General features: G+C 40.1%; 1 protein-coding gene across 1 annotated transcript; it reads left to right on the forward strand.

The window, feature by feature from the left end:
* The first annotated feature begins 1,368 nt into the window (after positions 1-1,368).
* Positions 1,369-19,765, forward strand: LOC101616401 (vomeronasal type-2 receptor 116-like). The gene is given in 8 exon segments (XM_045141328.1): positions 1,369-1,409; positions 1,992-2,129; positions 5,481-5,757; positions 6,141-6,328; positions 6,330-6,942; positions 8,180-8,407; positions 8,926-9,049; positions 18,852-19,765. Coding segments are annotated over 8 exon segments (2,523 nt in total).
* The last annotated feature ends 203 nt before the right edge of the window (positions 19,766-19,968 follow it).

Here is a 19,968-nt window from a genome sequence, read left to right on the forward strand (position 1 = left end):
CTGTTAATAAAAAGATTTTTATTTAAGAAATATACGAAAGAAATAATGGCAGTATTGGGCTGGAGAGATGGCTTAGTGGTTAAGCGCTTGCCTGTGAAGCCTAAGGACCCCAGTTCGAGGCTCAGTTCCCCAGGTCCCACGTTAGCCAGATGCACAAGGGGGCGTACACGTCTGGAGTTTGTTTGCAGAGGCTGGAAGCCCTGGCGCGCCCATTCTCTCTCTCTCCCTCTATCTGTTTTTATGTGTCTGTCGCTCTCAAATAAATAAATAAAAATAATTACAAAAAAGAAATAATGGCAGTAAATACTAATGACAACATGTTTAACACTGTATTGTCCTCAAGGATGAATTTCCTCCCCTTAAATGACTGATTTTCCATGTTTCCTCAGCATCTGCCTCTCAGAATCCTCCAGAATCATTCTTTACAGATTTAAAATCAGTGAGTAATGATTTTTTTTTTTTCGAAGTAAGGTATCGCTCTAGCCCAAGTAGTACTAGAATTCACTATTCAGTCTCAGAATGGCTTCAAACTTATGCCAATCCTCCTACCTTTGAGTCCCAAGGGCTGGAATGAAATGCATGTGCCACCAATCCCAGCTAATATAAGATTTGAAATAGGGAAGTAAATCAGGACAGTTGAGCCTTATTGCAAGTCTTGAGATCTATCTCAACTCACAAAAGAGGAATTACCTAAATTTGTACATCTTTCTATACAGTTCATATTAATAAACAGCAGGCTCATCATTCCACACTCATTCCTTTGTTACTTTATTTTATGTATGTATTTGAGAGACAGAATGAGGCAGAGGAAGAGTGAGAGAGCATGAAAAAGAATTGGCTGGCCATAGTCTCCAGCCACCCAAAACAAACTCCACATGCATGTGCTACCTTGTGCATCTGGCTTACATGGGTTCCCGGGAATCAAACTGAGGTCCTTTGACTTTGCAGGCAAGCACGTTAACCACCAAGCCATGTCTCCAGCCCCTCACACTCATTTATTTACTGTCCATTTGGAAAGCAACAACAAAAATAATTCCTTACTCAGGAGGTGGAACTCCAGTGTATGAACATAAAATATAAAGTTAAATTCTGTGTGGAATCCTGTAATTAGTAAAAAATAAAAAATGGAGAAAAACAATGTTATAAATGAGAATCTGGATCATCACAGCTTATTAATCTGTGGGAACTGAGGAATAAGGTGGAAGGTCGTGTATTAGAACAAAATATGAAGCTGAGTGTCTGCATTGTTATAGGGGAGCGACTAGGAATTGCTGGACTTCCCATGATTATTTTCTCTATTGTATACTCAGACAATGGGAAACATGTAGGTGTGGGATATTACAAGCATGAAACTACTATGAGTAGTGCATGGACCTCACAGTAAATGCTGTGATGCTGATGAAAGTGAGGTATGTAAAGATCTCTCCACTGCTTGAACAATGGAACAGACAATGCTGCCATGTCTGCATGAGCTGTATGAGCAGCAAACCTTTCTGACCTTTTCATCTCACATGTTGACTTGGAAACTCCAAGGAAGTCTGCGTACATGATTTCAGTGTCTATTCGTTCAAATGGCTTGTTGAAATTAGTCTGAAAACAAGTATGCTTAGGAGATTATCCCAGTGGGATTTATGCCTGGATATACCTGAACTTATAGCACCTGAAGCAAGAGATGATCATCACAACATGTTTTTCAACTGGTATTTATGACCTTGATATAGACCTCAAATGCAGAGCTTCAGGGTTCTATTCTGTAGTTCCCAAAGGAGGGTGGCACAGATGAGCACAAAAGAAATTAGGATATAAATATCCCCTCTAGTCAGCAATTATAGTAAGAGTGGATACACACACAAGCAGGCATATGTTATATGTGTATCTACCTGATCCTGCACATTACATCTGAGCTCAGAGTGAAGGCTTCTAGACATGGGGAAGCTGATCAGTTTCACTTTTGTCCTATTTTTTCCAGTGCTTTCTGTCCTCGTCTGCAGTTTGATAGAAACGGGCTGCTTTTGGAGACTAAAGCAAAATACAGAAAGAGATGGAGATAGGTGTAAGGATTGTATCTTTTACATTCAGACATCAAACAAGCATATGAGGAAATATGATTCAATGAAACAGCTTTACCGGTAAGTGTCAGATTGGTTACTTAATTTTCCATTTGAAAGTCATGAATAATGTGTAAGAAGTCTATATATGGGCACACTAAGAGGTTTTTGATCCCTTGCTCTTTTCCACCCTAGCATATCACTTATGAATGAATCAAATTTTATTTTATACTTTACTGAGCAGAATTTTTCCACAGTCAAATGTATCTGATTTGTTCAGATTTAAATGTACATTTTCTTGTTCCTGATTGGGGTTGAATCCCATTGTGGTCAGATAGAGTACAAAGGAATATTTCAATTTTCTTGATTTGTTAAGGTTTGCTTTGTGTCCTAATACATGGCCCATTTTAGAGAATGTTCCATGTGCTGCTTAGAAAAACGTATATTCTGTTGTATTTGCATAGAATATTCTGTAAATATCTGTTCATTCCATGACTTCATTTAATCCACATGTCTTTCTGTTTGTTTGTTTGTTTGTGGGAATAACCTGTCAATTGATGAGAGTGGGTTAAATTTAAATCATCCACTACAATTGTGTTTGGTGTTATATGTGATGTAAGTCTCATAGTGTTTGATAAAACTGGGAGACCCCATGTTAGCTGCATATATGTTTAGGATTGTAATGCCCACCTGTTGTTGTGTTCCTTTAATCAGTACAAAGTGACCCTCTTTATTTTTCCTCACTAATGTTGGTTTGAAATCTATCCTGTTAGATATTAAGATAGCAACCCCTGCTTATTTCCTGGGCCCATTTGCTTGAAATATCATTTTCCATCCTTTCACCTTAAGACAGGGTGAATCTTTTTATTGAGAGATGAGTTTCCTGGAGGTAACAAATGGCAGGATCCTTCCTTTTAATCCAGTGTACAAGTCTGTGTCTTTTGTTGAGGCCATTGATATTAAGAGTTACTATTGAAAGGTATGTATTTATTCTCACCATTCTTGTTTTGCAGTGCTTCCTGTTTTCCCTTTAATCTCTTATTTTAACTGTTATTTGAATATGATTTACTTTTTCCTATTCCCTTCTGTGTGTGCTTTGCTTTCTCTTCAGTGTGATGGATTCCTTCAAGTATTTTTTTAAAATAATTTTATTTATTTATTTGAGAGTGACAGACACAGAGAGAAAGACAGATAAGAGGGAGAGAGAATGGGCGCACCAGGGCTTCCAGCCTCTGCAAATGAACTCCAGACGCGTGCGCCCCCTTGTGCATCTGGCTAACGTGGGACCTGGGGAACCAAGCCTTGAACCGGGGTCCTTAGGCTTCACAGGCAAGCGCTTAACCGCTAAGCCATCTCTCCAGCCTTCCTTCAAGTATTTTTTGTAGAGCTGGCTAAGTTGTCATAAATTCCTTTTGCCTGTTTTTATTTTGGATTTTCCTTATTTATCCGTTAACTTAGTTAGATAGCTTTGCAGGATGAAGTAATCTTGGCTGACAGTTATTATCTTTCAGAAATTTGGATACATCATTCCAATTCCTTCTGGCTTTTAATGTTTGTGTTGAGTAATCTGTTGTGATTTAGATGGGATTACCTTTTTTTGGTGACGTTTTTTCTCTCTAACAGCTTTCAATACATTTTCTTTGGATTTCATGTTTAGCACTTTACTTATAACATGATGAGGAGAGGTTCTTTCCAAGTTTTGTCTGTTTTGTGTTCTGAAAGCTTCCTGTATCTGCATTAGCATTTCTTTCCCAATTTGGGGAAATTTTTCTTCTACGGTTTTGTTGAAAGTGCATACTAAGCCTCTGGAAATTCTTCTCCTTCTCTACCCTGAATTCTTATGTTTAATCATTTCATAGTGTCCTGGATATCTCAAAATTTCCATTCATACCTTCCTATTAGTTTGACTTTCTCTTTATTGGACTGTATTAGTTCTGCTACCTGGTTTTCTAGTTTAGATATTCTGTTCTCTCCTTTATCCATTCTACTGGTGAGACTTTGTACAGAGTTTTTTATTTGACTGTGTTCTCCACAGCTTGCATTTCAGCCTGTTTTTTCTTCAGTATTTCTATTTCTGTAGAAAGCTATACTTTGAAGAACACAGTTACTTCTACCTTGCTTCATATTAGATCTGGCGTTCGTATTAGCTGGTGTTCAATATTAAGTGGCAGAGAGAAAGTATCATTTCAAGTAGATGCCCGTCCTTCATATATGAGCATATAATTTCTAATGTCTGTGAATAGAGAGCAATTTTCTTTGTCTGTCAAACTCTGGACAGACTTTTCTCATAGACACAAATCTCTCAGATAATAGAAATATGAGATGCCATGATATTTTCTTCTTTTTGTAACAGGGTACAGGAATAAGAAAGGTACCAACTATATATTGTGTTCCTCTATTGCTGTGTTTGGTTTGGACATAAGAATAGAAAGAATTTGAAACATAATCAGTCAGGTGTTTTGTCAAAATTCCAAGTAACACATTGGTGAAGCACACAATTAAGAAAGGATTGTAGAATATTTGTACTCCTGGTAAAATAAGGGATGTAACTTAAAGTTGTCATTACTTAAACCGTTCTGAGATCCTAAAGTGGCCAATATTACAAGTGGTAGCCACTACAATTTGCTAGCAGGATTGATATGTTACAAACAGAAATTTCTTTTTTTTTTTTTCACTTCTTCTACTACTTTCTTTTTATTAAGTTGATACTTTGTATGGACACCGTAACTCTTTTTACCATCATTCCCCTACTCCCTGTCTCCATTGCACTGAGGGACTTCCTACTGGGATTACTGGTATACCCACCATGTAGTTATTGGTAATGTGTTGTGAGTAGAAGTATGTTATTTGGTGGAATGCAATACTCCAGAATACATGTGCCTTCTTACACACACACACACACACACACACACACAGTGTGGTCTTCCAATAACATGAAGATGACTATACCCCTCATATACACACCAAACTAACATAAACAAGATTGCTACTGGATTTATTTTTCATTTCTTACAATTGAGAATTACAGCTTGAAGATATGAACAATTTTTTCTGTCTGGTAGAGGTCTTTTTTCAAGGTCACGTATGACCTACATAGTCTTTGCTCCAGTTTCTCATTTGCTAAAGATGAATCTAGAATTCTCTCTTTCCCTCCCTCTCTCTCTGTCTGTGTGTGTGTGTGTGTGTGGTGTGTGTGTATGTATATACATATATATATGCATATATATATATCATATAAGTTTATGAATTGCCTTTCATGTAATAATTTCAAAATACCTAATTGATCCCTATGTCATGCAGGATGATATCCTTACATAAAGGTGAATGATTACATGAGAATTTCAGGCAAAAGAATCATTTATCACATGTATTACCTGTACACTCCAATTGTTTTGACGCCTCATCCATAATGATTACTGTATTTCTTTTCAGTGTGCCAGTCAAGAAATATCAATATATTCTGACAATGATTTTTGTCACTGAGGAGATCAACAGAAATCCCAAACTTATACCCAACAAGTCTATTAATTTTTACATCAGACCTTCCAAGTGTGATGATTCATGGACTATTATCTCTTTTCTAAGTTCTGGTATTGTTCCTAATTTTAGCTGTGAAACAAACAAATGTGATTTTCTACTATTCACAGGACCATCATGGGCAACAAGTGCCAAAGTTGGGACATTGTTTTCAATCTTTAATTATGGGCAGGTGAGACTTTGTGATATGCAGAATAGAAATCCTGTTTCATTTCTTACCTTTCTCATGTGCTTAAGGATATTTCCAGTAGATACTTGGTTTATCCATGTATTGTCAGATACAATTCTTAGAGATAATATTCATGATTTGGTGGGGTATTAGCACTTAATTTTAAAAAATTATTAGAGGAACTGTGGAAACATATAAAGTTATTTCCTTAAATGGTTCAGTACTTTTCCAGAGTCTTATGCATAGTGAAATATAGCTAATAATGGTGTGAGCAATCATTCTTGCCAAAATTCTTCCCAAGTGATGATTAACACAATTCAGATCTTAGATTGAAGTTTCGTCCAGTGCTCTTCTTCATATTGATTTGTATGTTCTGTGTCCTTTAGATTCACTATGGCCCATTTCATCCTATTCTGAGTGACCATAATCAGTATCCTTATCTGTATCAGATTGCCCCCAAGGAAACAAGACTGTCTTTTGCCATAGTCTCCCTAATGCTTCATTTCAACTGGACCTGGATGGGGTTGGGAATCTCTGATGATTACCAAGGTATTCAGTTTCTCTCAGACTTCAGAGAAGATGCAAGGAAATGAACTCTGTTTAGCTTTTCTGAATGTGATCCCACTAAACATGAAGTTATACAAGAAAAGGGGTTGGAAATATTATAAACAACTTGTGACATCATTGGCAAATGTTGTGACCATTTATGGTGAAATGAATTCTACATTGGAAGTGAGCTTTAGAAGCTGGACATATTTAGGCATCTGTAGGATCTGGGTCACCACCTCACAGTGGGATGTCATCACAAATACAGGGAGAGACTTCATTCTTGACTCATTCCATGGTGCTTTCACATTTTCCCATCATCATCCTGAAATTCACAATTTAGAAAAAAATATGCAGACAATGAACATTTCTCAATATCCAATAGACATTTCTGTGATGAAATCAGAATGGATGTACTTTAATTGCTTGGACGTTGAATCTACATGTATAACACAGAGGAAGTGTTCAGCCAACACCTCATTAGAATGGTATGCAAGTCAACGATTTGATACAGCCATGGATGATGAGAATTATAACCTATACAATGCTGTGTACGCTTCAGCATATGCTTACCATGAAATGTATTATCAACAGGTAGATAGTCAGCCATTGAGAGAACTCCACAAAGATAACTGCCCAAAGGTATGTACTGTCATCATTGTTACCTTCTCAGTGGTTCCATACATATTTAACCAAGTTGCTGGGAATGCTCTCAATTGTGGATGTGTCTACTTTATTTTCTATGTGTCTATTTTAATTTCCTAGTAAGTAAACCTAAACTGAGTTTATTAGTTAGGTTTTTCAGGGAAAATACTTGATCAAAATAACTTAGTTGAGAATGGTGACATTCTACCTCAGAGTTCAAGACTATAGTCCATCATGATGGTGACATTCTGTTTTCTGATTTTTTAAATTGAATTAATTTATTTTTTTGTTAGGGAAAAAGAGAGAAGGAGGGAGAGAGGGGAGAGACAGAGAGAGAGATTGAGAGAATGGGCATGCCAGGGCCTCCAGCCACTGAAAACAAACTCCAGACTCATGTCCCACCTTGTGCATCCGACTTACATTGGTCCTGGGGAATTGAACTAAAGTCTTTTGGCTTTGCAGACAAATGCCCTAACTGCTAAGCCCTCTTTCCAATCAGGCACCTACCCTTTGAAAGCAAGGGTGATGAATATATGGGGTCATCTAGCTTTCCCTGATTACAAACCCTTCCCCTATGAAATAGTGCCACTTGCATTCAGAAGGATCATTCCATGTTTAATTACCTACCCTAAAACTTCCTGACATGTCCACAGATTTGTGTCCATGCTAATTCTAACTACAGTCAAGCAAACAACTGTGACAAACCATCACTGTGGATACATGATGAAGACACTGAATTTAATGACATTAGTTTTGAGTGATCCATTTTTTATATGACACATGATCCTGATACCATGCTCAACTGTTTTAAGTATTTGATATGTGATTCTAGTTATTTTTCTAATCATGAAGTGCTTGAAATCTAAATATGAGCTTGCTTTTCCCATTCAAAAGTATCCTGATTGGTGTTATTGACAGGCATTTTGAGTTGTTAAAGTAATTCTGTATCACTGTTAATATTGAAGACCTTAAGGCTTTAGTTAATGTTGCATTGATTTCTATAAATATAATGGGCTTTAATGCTTATCTCAATAGCCTTACCTAATATTTGGTGAACATTTTTATCAGTTTCTCCAAAAAGAAACTGATAAGAATGTAGTAATATTAAATTTATAGCTGTAAATTGATTTACTTCAGAATATTGAGTACATGCAGTAAAGTTTCACATTACTCATATCATACATTATGTCTACTTGTGTATGCACTTAATTGGAAAATGATACATTTCTTTTAGTTTTATCACACTCTGAAGAACATGCAATTTATTAACCCTGTTGGAGACCTAGTCACTTTAAATGAGAAAACAAAATGTGATGCAGACTATGATATTTCCCACATTTCAAATTTTCCACATGGTCTTGGAATAAAGGTGAAAATAGGACAGTTTTCTTCACATGGTTCTCTTGGCCAACAATTGTATTTGTCTGAGGAGGCAATAGAGTGGGCCATGGGGAGTAGGCAGGTACGTTTACCTGACTGTAATGCTTTACTATAGACATAAATAGATAAAATCATGTGGGGACTTATGTGCCCATCACAATTTGGTCAATTACCCCATGTTGTTCAGGATTCTCTTTCCAGTGTCCTAGATTTTATTTCCATATTTTGAAAAAAGTATATATGGAAATGACAAAGTATTTCATCAAAATCTTCATAGGTATTACAAGATATAGTGTACTAAATGGAGGGTGGCATCTCAATTTTATTGTAGATGTGTATAAAAATTGTGATTGTGCCAGGTGTGGTGGCGCATGCCTTTAATCCCAGCACTCGGGAGGCAGAGGTAGGAGGATCACCATGAGTTCAAGGCCACCCTGAGACTACAGAGTTAATTCCAGGTCAGCCTGGACCAGAGTGAGACCCTACCTCGAAAAACAAAAAACAAACAAACAAAAAAAATTGTGATTGTTTTAACATGTACTTATGAATGGGGTATATAACATTGCTAAGTTTGACAACTATAGTCCTGGTTTTCCTCAGATTCCCTCCTCTGTGTGCAGTGAGACTTGCAGGCTTGGTTTCAGGAAGTTCCGACAGGAGGGAAAGGCAGCCTGCTGTTTTAATTGTTCCCCCTGCCAAGAAAATGAGATTTCTAACATAACTGGTAAATTGATAGCTTAGAGAATCTTTCTCACCTTCGACTGTTTTCTCTACCTAAAGTGGGAACCTGTAGGACCCTTGAGGGAACCTGAAGAAACAGATAATATCTCTTCCTTGCTTAATGTAATCACTTGGTTGAAATAATAAATACTTGCAACCATAAAAATAGCATTCACTTGACACCATAAACCACATTTTTAGTTCCTAGATTCATTGTATATACCAATTCTTCCATGATAAAAAACACTCACTGATATCCAATACTTAGTGAATATATTATCTCTATCAAGGAATTTCACACACACATATAAGCTTCTTTGACTGTACATAAAATGAAGTTTATAAGAAGGAATCTTCCACATCTTTATCTTCTCCGTACCCAATAGGTAGATGATGGGTATGAAATGCTGTGACAAGTCATTTTTAGGCTTTAAGATTGATTTATTTTGTTTATTTATATATTTAATAGGGAGGGAAAGAGAAAGTTATAATGTGAGTGCTAGCGCCTCTATCCACGCAAATGAACTCCAGATGCATGTGCCACCACGTGCTTCTGGTTTATATGGGTCCTAGAGAGACAATCCTAGGTCCTTAGTCTTAGCAGGCAAGTACCTTAACCAGTAAGCCATCTCTCCACCCCTTTTTTGGCTTTAGAAATATGTAATTTTGTAAATACTTTCAATGTAAGCATAATTTTTTATGAGTATCTATGAAATAACTCAGAAAGAAGTTAATTGTAAGACTTTAGACAATAGCATATCACAAACATTTAAAACCTTTATCAAGAAACACAAATATTCTGATTAAAATATTGTGAGCATTGTTTCAGATGTATATTGAAGCACTTAAGGAGATATGGGAAATGCTCAGAGGTTAAAATAAGAATAAAAAGAAATATATATCTGAGATGTCAAGCCTACTAGGTTGAACACAGAATGGATGAATAGGTGTTATTTTCCATTGCCCTCTAGTTTACAGCTGAGAAGGCAAGAAAAATTATGTCGGGTCCATGTTAGTGTAGAACCTAAAGGCCTCAATTGATATGATCAAAGACATTTAAAAATGATATAAATATTAATACCTCAATATTTTCATCTATTAGTGCCTGCAGCATACTCTCATAACCATAGCACTTTTTCAATGTAATAGAATTCAAAGTGAATAGGGAAGGGCATTGATACATGATGTAAAAAAAAATGGAAAGAGGATGACATTAATTTTTTGGTATAACTGGGTAACGTCATAAAAATGAATTGAAATAATATTAGTGTTAATATATAAAAACTGTTCATTCAAATTAAACTTTAATATACAATTCTAATTAACTACTTAAATACAAACTTTAGTGGTGATGGATAATCAATATTAACAGGGAAGTGTTTTTCATTTGTAAATGTTGACCACATTATGTGTACCAAATAAAGTGGAATGTATGGCTTTATAATGCAAAATAACTATGACATGCCTATATAATTCATAAAAATGTATGCAGAAGAATTTATAATACGTGATTATATATGATTAAGAGAAGTAAAATTATTTAAATGGAAAAATATTTCTATATAGAAATACTCAATAGGATATACCATATAGTACTTTTTAATCCCATTTATGATTCAATGTAATCATAATAAAAATTACAAAACACCATGATAGCATATACAAGTTATATTTTGGAAGATTATCTACTCAGTTCACTATTATGTGCCATGGCAATTCTTTTCAAAGTTATCTTGTTCATAATCCTTTCTAAATAACTTCTTAACCAAATTCTAAAACATAGACTATGGATTGTTGAGGAAGAATTTGGAGAAGTAAGTAAAAGGTATGTCCTCTCAAAATTAGTACATGAATACCTACTCCAAGGAGATAGATTTGAGCAATGGTGATATTAGGGTTAATTATATCTAGGGGTCTCCAATTTCATTCGTATTTTTAAAAAATATGTTTTGAAACAATTATATGTACCTACTGATATCTGAGTACAAAACCTGATGCAGACAGATAGACTTCATAAGACAGAGAACTGTAGGATGAGGTAACAATCACATCTTATTGTCTAAATTTATGGGTGTTCTCTAATTTTTTTAATAGACATAGAATCATGTACCACTCTGATCTTGTACTGCACTGTTTATAGAACTCTGAGGTAAATTTTTAAAAATATTTTATCTTTTTTGAGGTAAGCCAAACAGAGGGATTTGTTTTTAATGAAAGAGAGTATGAGTAAGAGAGAGAGATGGAGAGAGAAACATAGAATTGGGGTGCAAAGGACTCTAGCCATTGCAGCCAAATTGCAGACATATGTGTCACCTTGGGCACATGTGCAACTTACTCATGTGTCACCTTATGTGTCTGACATATGATGGATGTGTTGAGTCAAGCATGCATCCTTAGGCTTTGCAGGCAAGTGTCTTAATTGCTAAGCCATCTCACCTGTAGTAGAAATTGTAAGATATATCTCATGTAAGCAATGTTATCATATAATTCTAGTACACTGCAACAAAATTATTTTATTCTTTTCAGAAAATAAAAGGATCAGGAGGATTTGTAAATTTAGCTAACTGAATAAAATACAGATTTGTTAGGCTGAGATGGCTCAGCAGTTAAGGCGCAGGTGTGCAAACCCTAACCACCTCAGCTCAATTTCCCTATACTCACAGAAAGCCAGCTGGACAAAGTGGTACATGTATCTGGTATTTGTTTTCAGAGGTACAGGTTCAGTCTTCCTCTGCTTATGAACAAATAAATAAAATTTTTAACGCTTTCTTTAATCTTAACATAATATGATAGTCTTTGGGGCGAGCCCCTGTCCTGCAGGGAAAGAATGACCACCAGACGAAGATCCTTCTTGATCACACTTTATTGGAGAGCCTCTTGGTTAACAGGAAAGTTGATGGCGAGGGGCGAGGGGCGCAGGAGTGTAGCTGCTTTTATAGGGCAGAATACTATGGGACGCCTGCTGATTGGCTGCCATAGGCTCACCCACCCACAGGAGCCACGGGATAGGCTCAGGACAAGGTGCATCAAGCGCATGCACAACCTCAAGACTGCCTAAATGAGGAAGGATTTACCTCAAGACTGGCGGGAAGCCAGCATCATCTTGTAATGGCGTCTGCATTGGCTCCCTACAGTTCCCCCTTTTTTATTAACTTATGGTATAGCTCAGAAAAATAGCCACCTTCCCGATCAGGTCCGCACCTCATGATGTGTTGACTGATCAAGGGAAGAAGTTCAACCTCCCCTTCCTGAGTGCAATGGGACAGATCCCCTGAGAGTGCAAAGGCGGCAGTCAAACGAAAGCTACCAGATCCCTGCCCATCCTCGTGCAATGGGTACTCTGAGACCCTGAGGGTGCAAGGGCCAGGGGAGCTATATGCCTTTTAAAGCTGACAGCCAAATTTGGGGGGAGGAAGCACTTTCCAAGGCAGCAAGCGCTTGAGAAATGACCACCTTGTCCCTCTTGGTTTGGGTTCGCAAGCGGCAAATCAACCAGAGGCAAAGTACGCATCCTCCCAGGCAGCACACTAGGAACATTCCCACTCCTACCCCTTCCTTAAAATGACAGATAGCAGGAAGCATTGGTGTAATTACTAAAAGAGAAGTTACTAAGAACGAACAGAAACGGTGGATGAACACACACCAGCGCAGGGGCAAAGGAAGTATTCCTCCCACAGCCATGTCCAATGTCATTAACACCCCCAGATGTATTGAGGCGCTTCCAAGACACCCCTTCATCTTGTGTCCCTTCCTCTTCCACTTGATTCATGGATTCCAGGCACAGGAGGAAGATTATCCACAAGACCTTCATCATCTCCGCCCTGATGAACATCACTATCTCCTGGACCCTCCTCCGGAGATCGCTTGACTGTCCTCACCAGCCGGGCTGGAACCCAATGAGGGGAATCCTGTTCCTGTTGAAAAACACAAACAGCTTCCCTGGATCTTATCACAACAAGATCCGGTCCTTTCCATTTATTATCTAAGACATCCTTCCACAACACCATCTCACTAGATGATTGAATCACATGTTGACTGTGCCTGTCAGCTGTAGATTTATTATTATTATCCAAGATTAAAAAATTAGGGGTAAAAAGGGCTAAAGACACTCTTTCCTTGGGAGTTGCATTTTCCGCTATACCCCCTTTTTGTTTAAATAAAAGAGCTTTTAGACTTTTATTGGCTCTTTCTACTATACCTTGACCTTGTGGGTTGTAAGGAAGGCCAGTGGTATGTGCAACCTGCATTTGGGCACAGAAGGCTCGAAAGCCACCAGATGAGTACGCTGGGCCATTATCAGTTTTTAGGCGGTGTGGCTTTCCTCAAGCAGCCCAGGCCTCTAGGCAGTGAGTTTTTACATGAGAGACCTTCTCACCTGCCAATGGTGAGGCAAAAATAATACCTGAGCACGTGTCCACTGAGACATGTAGGTATTTTAATCTTCCAAACTCTGGAAGATGTGTCACATCCATTTGCCAAAGGTCTCCAGGACGTAGGCCTCGAGGGTTAACGCCCACATGTGGGAAGGGTAAAAAGGTGACACAAGACTGACAAGATTTTCCAATGTCTTGTGCTTCATTTCTGGAAATAGAAATTTTTTTTTCTCAAGGTGTTTGCAGGAACATGATATAATCTATGGAATTCAGTAGCTGAAGCTTTTGTATCTTCCAGAGAAATCATGGCGAGCCTAGTGGCCCGGTCCATGAGGTCATTAGCCTGTGATAAGGGGCCAGGCAGTAATGAATGTGCCCGAATATGAGTTACATAGAAAGGGCAAGTTCGCTGTAAAATTAAAGACTGAAGTTGTAAAAGAATATTAGACACTAGACTAGTAGAGCGAACCGAAGCGGCAATCTCTAGGCCAGCAACCGCATTAGCTACATATAGGGAATCCGTGAACAAGTTAAAAGAAGTAGAGAATGTCTGAAAGACCTCCAAAACAATTAGGCATTCAACAATTTGAGGGGAATCAGGTCTAAACATTCTTACTATAGGCTCCGAGCCCTGTACCAAGTAGGCCCCACGACCAGACTTTGAACCATCAGTAAAGATGGCAGGGGCTGATGTAATAGGCTCCTGAACAGTGATTTTAGGAAAGTAAACCAGATTATTTTCAACAAAGGACAAAATAGGGCTCTTTGGATAATGATTATTTATGACATTTGGGAAAGCACACATGAGAATGCTCCAATCATCCACAGTGCCAGACAAAACTTCTACCTGTTCCTTAGTATAGGGGATGATGAGTTTGTCAGGCAGCTTTGCAAAGTGTATTAAGCAATATTTAAGCCCCAAACAAGCCTGTCGGGCTACCAGCTGCGGAAAATATTGGAGAGTGCGGGCTCCCAAAGAGTTTCCATGAAGCCATAATAGAGGCCCCTCCTGCCAGATCACTCCTGTAGGGACATCTTTAGTTTTTAGGATGCATAAAAGAAGTGGTTTAGAAGGATCAAACCGATCAAGCTGTGCTTTACTAAGTGCCTCTTCAATCTTATTAAGTGCCTCACGGGCAGGTTGTGTAAGCGTGCGAGGAGACAGAACATCGGGGTTGCCTTCAAGGATGGAGAAGAGTGGCAACAACTCTGATCGAGGCACATGAAGGAATCCTCACAACCAATTAATATCTCCCAGTAACTTTTGAAAATCATTGAGAGTATGTAAATGAGAGGTGCGAATACACATCTTTTGTGGCCCCACAGAACAAGGGCTAATGACAGACCCCAGAAAAGTAACAGTATCTGTCTGTTGAATCTTTTCAGGGGCAATGGTCAAGCCATAGTTCTCTAAGGCCTGAATAACTCTTTGAAAAGAGGAATGTAGGGTAGCCAATATGGGGGCTGTTAACAAAATGTCATCCATATAATGAATCATGCGAAGAGAAGGGAACTCCTGGTGGACAGAGGCCAACGCAGCATCTACAAAAAGCTGACAGATAGTAGGGCTGTTAGCCATTCCTTGTGGCAACACACGCCACTGGAAACGAGCATCCGGCCTCTCATGATTAACTGAGGGAAGAGTGAAAGCAAAACGTTCCCTATCTTGAGGGCAAAGCGGTATAGAGAAAAAACAGTCCTTAACATCTAGAACTATGATAGGCCATCCCTTGGGCAGGGCAGAAAGGACTGGGAGGCCTCTTTGAACAGGCCCCAGAATCTGCATTTGGGCATTAACCGCTCTCAAATCATGGAGCAATCTCCATTTGCCTGATTGTTTTTTAATCACAAATATTGGGGTGTTCCAGGGGGACACAGAAGGCTCTAGATGGCCAAGATTCAACTGTTCTTGGACTAAGACTCTTGCTGCTTCCAGTTTTTCCTGTGATAGGGGCCATTGAGGAACCCATATGGCTTTGTTAGTTAACCAAGGAATGGGCACCTGGACTCTCTTGGAAGCAGCGTTTTCAACAGCCCCTAGGAAAAACCCAATCCACAATGGTCCAACTTTTCTTTTGGGATAATTGGGTCTGGACGCCACTGGAGGAATTTTCCCAGTCCCTGTTCTGGGACAAAGCCTTGCATTTTCATCATATTTTTGCTAGCCTCCGAATAGTCATTAGTCAGACGGAGGCGCAACTGGGACTGAACATCCCTACCCCACAAATTAATTGGGACTGCCAAAACAAAAGGCTGTATTTTTCCCTTCTGCCCCTCATCGGTACACCACGTCAGTTCTTTTGCACTCATCTGGGGTGTCTCTGCATATCCCAGACCTTGTAGGGTCTGGGAAGATTTTTGAAGGGGCCAAGACTTAGGCCAAGAATTCATTTGAATTATACTTCTATCTGCACCTGTATCAACCAGGCCTGAAAATGTCTTTCCCTCTATGGTCAACTGTAAAAGTGGTCTCTGATCTAATTCTAGCGATAAACAAGCCAAGTCTATCCCAGTAGACCCAAGACATCCATCTCCCCTCTCTCTCTCTGCTGGGCCGGGAATGAGGAATGAGTAGAAGGCAAAATCAACAATTGAGCAATACGATCTCCTGGTGCAATAGACACAGCCCCATAAGGGGAATGACAGAGAATCTTTATTGTGCCCATATAATCAGGGTCAATGACTCCAGGGAAAACAAGCAATCCTTTTAAAGTTGATGATGAATGTCCAAAGAGGAGGCCCACGGTATCCTTTTGTACAGGTCCGCGGACATCAGTCTCTAAGGCTTGTATACCCATCTCAGGGGTCAGGACCAGTCCGGAGGCGGCACAGAGGTCCAGCCCTGCGGAGCCTGATGTGGCTCTTCTGAGTGGGAGGACAGCGGTGGGCCCAATGTTGGGACTGGCGCCTGGAGTGCCCCATAAATTTGTGGGCCCTGGGGACGGGGGCCCTTTATTCCGTTTTTTGACTCCTGAGCACGTTGAAGGGGAGGTATAGGTAGACCATTAATATCTTTCACTGACCTACACTCATTAGCCCAATGATTACCCTTCTTACATCTTGGGCAAGTACCAGGTGGTCGCTGCTTTGGTCCCTCCCTGACTAGGGGGGCAGATTCCCCGGCCTGAGGGCACTGATGCTTAAAATGCCCAAGCTGTCCACATTTAAAACATCCTTTTGAATTTTGAGTCTGTTGAGACTTTGTGGCAGCAAGAACTGCAGCGGCCAGGCCTGCATTAGACAATGGCCCGCCAATTTCGCGACATGCTTTGATCCAGGCCTCAATTCCCTTTTTTCTGACTGGGTTTATAGCTCTCTGACATTCCTTTGTGCTTTGCTCATATATCAATTGGAGCACAAAGGGCATGGTATGATCTGCAGTACCTATAGTTTTCTCAGCAGCCTCCATCAATCTGGCAGCAAAATCTGCAAAAGGTTCTGTTGAGCCTTGTATAATTTTTGTCAGGTTGCCAGCTACTTCCCCCTTATTGGGGACATCTCTCCATGCTCGATAGTGAATGTTATTAACCTGTTGATATACCTCTATGGGAAAATTTACTTGGTCAGCCATGTGAGGGCCGAGCCCCAGGAGCATGTCAGCTGTCCATCCCGGATGGCCATTCTGGATATTTTGTCTAGCCTGTGTCTGAGCATTATCTGTAACCAAAGATTTCCACTCAAGGAACTGGCCTTTTGAAAGACAAGCCTTTGCCAACTCTGTCCAATCTGTAGGAGTTAAAGGAGCTGTAATGATTCTGTGCAATAGCGCAACGGAATAATCTGCACCTGGTCCAAAATCCTTGACAGCCTGAACCAAATCCTTTAGTTGTTTATAGGGAACTGGTTCATGTCTCCTTTGTTGAGTTACTGGGTCCTCAAAAACGGGAAAAGCGGAGGCCAGCCACGACCAGGTTTTTGTTTTAATGAAGCGGCATGTGTCCCCAGGGGAGGTTTTAATGAAGCGGCATGTGTCCCCAGGGGAGTTATAGGGTGGGGGTGCGGAAGGCTCTAGGGGCTGTAAAGGACTACACCCTTGGCCTTTAGGCCCCTTTGTCTGCTCCCTTTTATAACAGGCGGTGGCTTCCTTTAGTCTTTCCTCTTCCCCTTTAAATAATTCTTCTTCTTCCTCCTCTGCAGAATCGGAGCTAGCCTCCTTATCTGTGTCAAGTACATTTGCATGTGTAAGCTCCTCAATGGGAGGATAGAGCCTGTTAAAGGCTCCTCTTTCCCCCTGGGGGGGGGGGCAATTATAGATTTTACCTGTTTCTCTGAGCTCATCTTGTAAACTTTTTTCTTTGTTTAATCCCTTCTTTTTTATTTTTTTTCTTTTTCTAGGCCTAGTTTTTGACTCCCCACTTGAATCTGACTCAGAAAGGCTATCCTGATGCCTTGCGAGAACTTCCCGTCCCCTTCTAATAAGTTCCATGTGGTTTTCTTTACTTAAGCAAGAGTGAATCAGCCGCCAAAACGGCAGTGTACCCTTACCAATTCTGTCCTCTTGTTTTGCTGCCTCCAATTCTCTACCTAATTTCTCCCAAGTAGGGAGAGAAAGGTCCCCCGAGACCGCAAACCAGGGCGCAATTGTATCTAGGTCTTTAACAATCTTTTTAATTGTTGCAGAGGAGACCCTAATGTCCCTCTGCTTAAGCAATTCCTTTATCGGCTGGACAAAGTCAACTGTCACAAAACTCGCACCCTGAGAATTGCCCATGTTGCGCTCACAGCAAACGACAAAGACAACAAACCACACAGGAATGAAAATAAGAAGGACCAGGTAGGGATCTAAGTAAAAAAACATTATGACTGGGGATGACTTACCGACGTCTTCCTCTCCAACATCTTCCTCTCTGTGTCAGTTCTGGATCCTCTTCGGCCCCTCGCCCCGTGACCACAAAACACCCGGCGTTCCCAGGTTTCGGTACCACTTTGGGGGGAGCCCCTGTCCTTCAGGGAAAGAACGACCACCAGACGAAGATCCTTCTCGATCACACTTTATTGGAGAGCCTCTTGGTTAACAGGAAAGTTGATGGCGAGGGGCGAGGGGCGCAGGAGTGTAGCTGCTTTTATAGGGCAGAATACTATGGGACGCCTGCTGATTGGCTGCCATATGCTCACCCACGCACAGGAGCCACGGGATAGGCTCAGGACAAGGTGCATCAAGCGCATGCACAACCTCAAGGGAGGTTGCGGCCTAAATGAGGAAGTATTTACCTCAAGACTGGCGGGAAGCCAGCATCATCTTGTAATGGCGTCTGCATTGGCTCCCTACAAGTCTTTATTCATTGCCATCATGGCTATAAAGCAAACTATTTTAATTATCAATGGTAACAAGGAATACAAGTATTGTTCACCTCTGAGACACTTGTTTGCAGTGTGCTGTGCCTAAGAAGGAAACACTGCCACTATCCTGATGATGCCTTGTGTGTGTGTCAGATATGGAACAATGTGTGAAGTGCCCAATCAATCAATATGCCAGCAGACAGAAAAACCACTGTCTCCAAAAAACTGTGACGTTTTTGGCTTTTGAAGACCCATTGGGGATGGCTCTGGCTTGCATGGCCTTGTGCTTCTCTGCACTCGCTGCTCTTGTTCTTGGGGTTTTTGTGAAGTACCAAGACACACCGCTTGTGAAAGCCAATAATCGAACAAATAGCTACATACTACTCATCTCCCTCATGTTCTGTTTTCTCTGTCCATTACTCTTCATTGGATATCCCAACAACACCAATTGCATCCTGCAGCAGATCACGTTTGCAATTCTGTTCACTGTGGCTGTAGCCACTGTTTTGGCCAAAACAATTACTGTGGTTCTGGCCTTCAAGGTCACTACTCCAGAAAGAAAGATGAGAGGGCTGCTAGTATCAGGTGTACCTAACTTCATCATTCCTATCTGTACCTTGATCCAACTTATTCTCTGTGGAATCTGGATGGGAACATCCCCTCACTTTGTTGACTCAGATGCACACTCAGAACATGGCCACATCATCATTGTGTGCAAAAAAGGCTCAGACACTGCCTTCTACTGTGTCCTGGGCTACCTGGGATCTCTGGCTATAGGGAGCTTTACTGTGGCTTTCCTGGCCAGAAATCTGCCTGATACATTCAATGAAGCCAAGTTCCTGACCTTCAGCATGCTGGTGTTCTGCAGTGTGTGGGTCACCTTCCTCCCTGTATACCACAGCACCAAGGGCAAGGCCGTGGTGATAGTGGAGGTCTTTTCTATCTGGGCCTCTGGTGCAGGGTTACTAGGTTGTATCTTTTTCCCCGAGTGCTACATCATTTTATTAAAATCCAGTAAAATTTCTCTAAAGAGGATGAAGATAAAAACATATTGTCCAACCAATTGATTTTTAAATTTTACCTCATATGTATTGAAATATACCCTGTAGAAACCCTTCCACTATTGTAAGCATTAAATATTTAAAAAATGGTAAGGTATTTGTTAAAGTGTACAGGTCTTATTTATTCTCTAACATTATCAGCCTCCTTGTAGAGCCTTCAGGCCAGGTTCCATTTATCAACACCAATTGAAATCCAATTTCAAAAAGTG

Source organism: Jaculus jaculus, unplaced genomic scaffold (genome assembly GCF_020740685.1).
Source record: "Jaculus jaculus isolate mJacJac1 unplaced genomic scaffold, mJacJac1.mat.Y.cur mat_scaffold_44_1_1196519_arrow_ctg1, whole genome shotgun sequence".
NCBI classification, from domain to species: Eukaryota; Metazoa; Chordata; class Mammalia; order Rodentia; family Dipodidae; genus Jaculus; species Jaculus jaculus.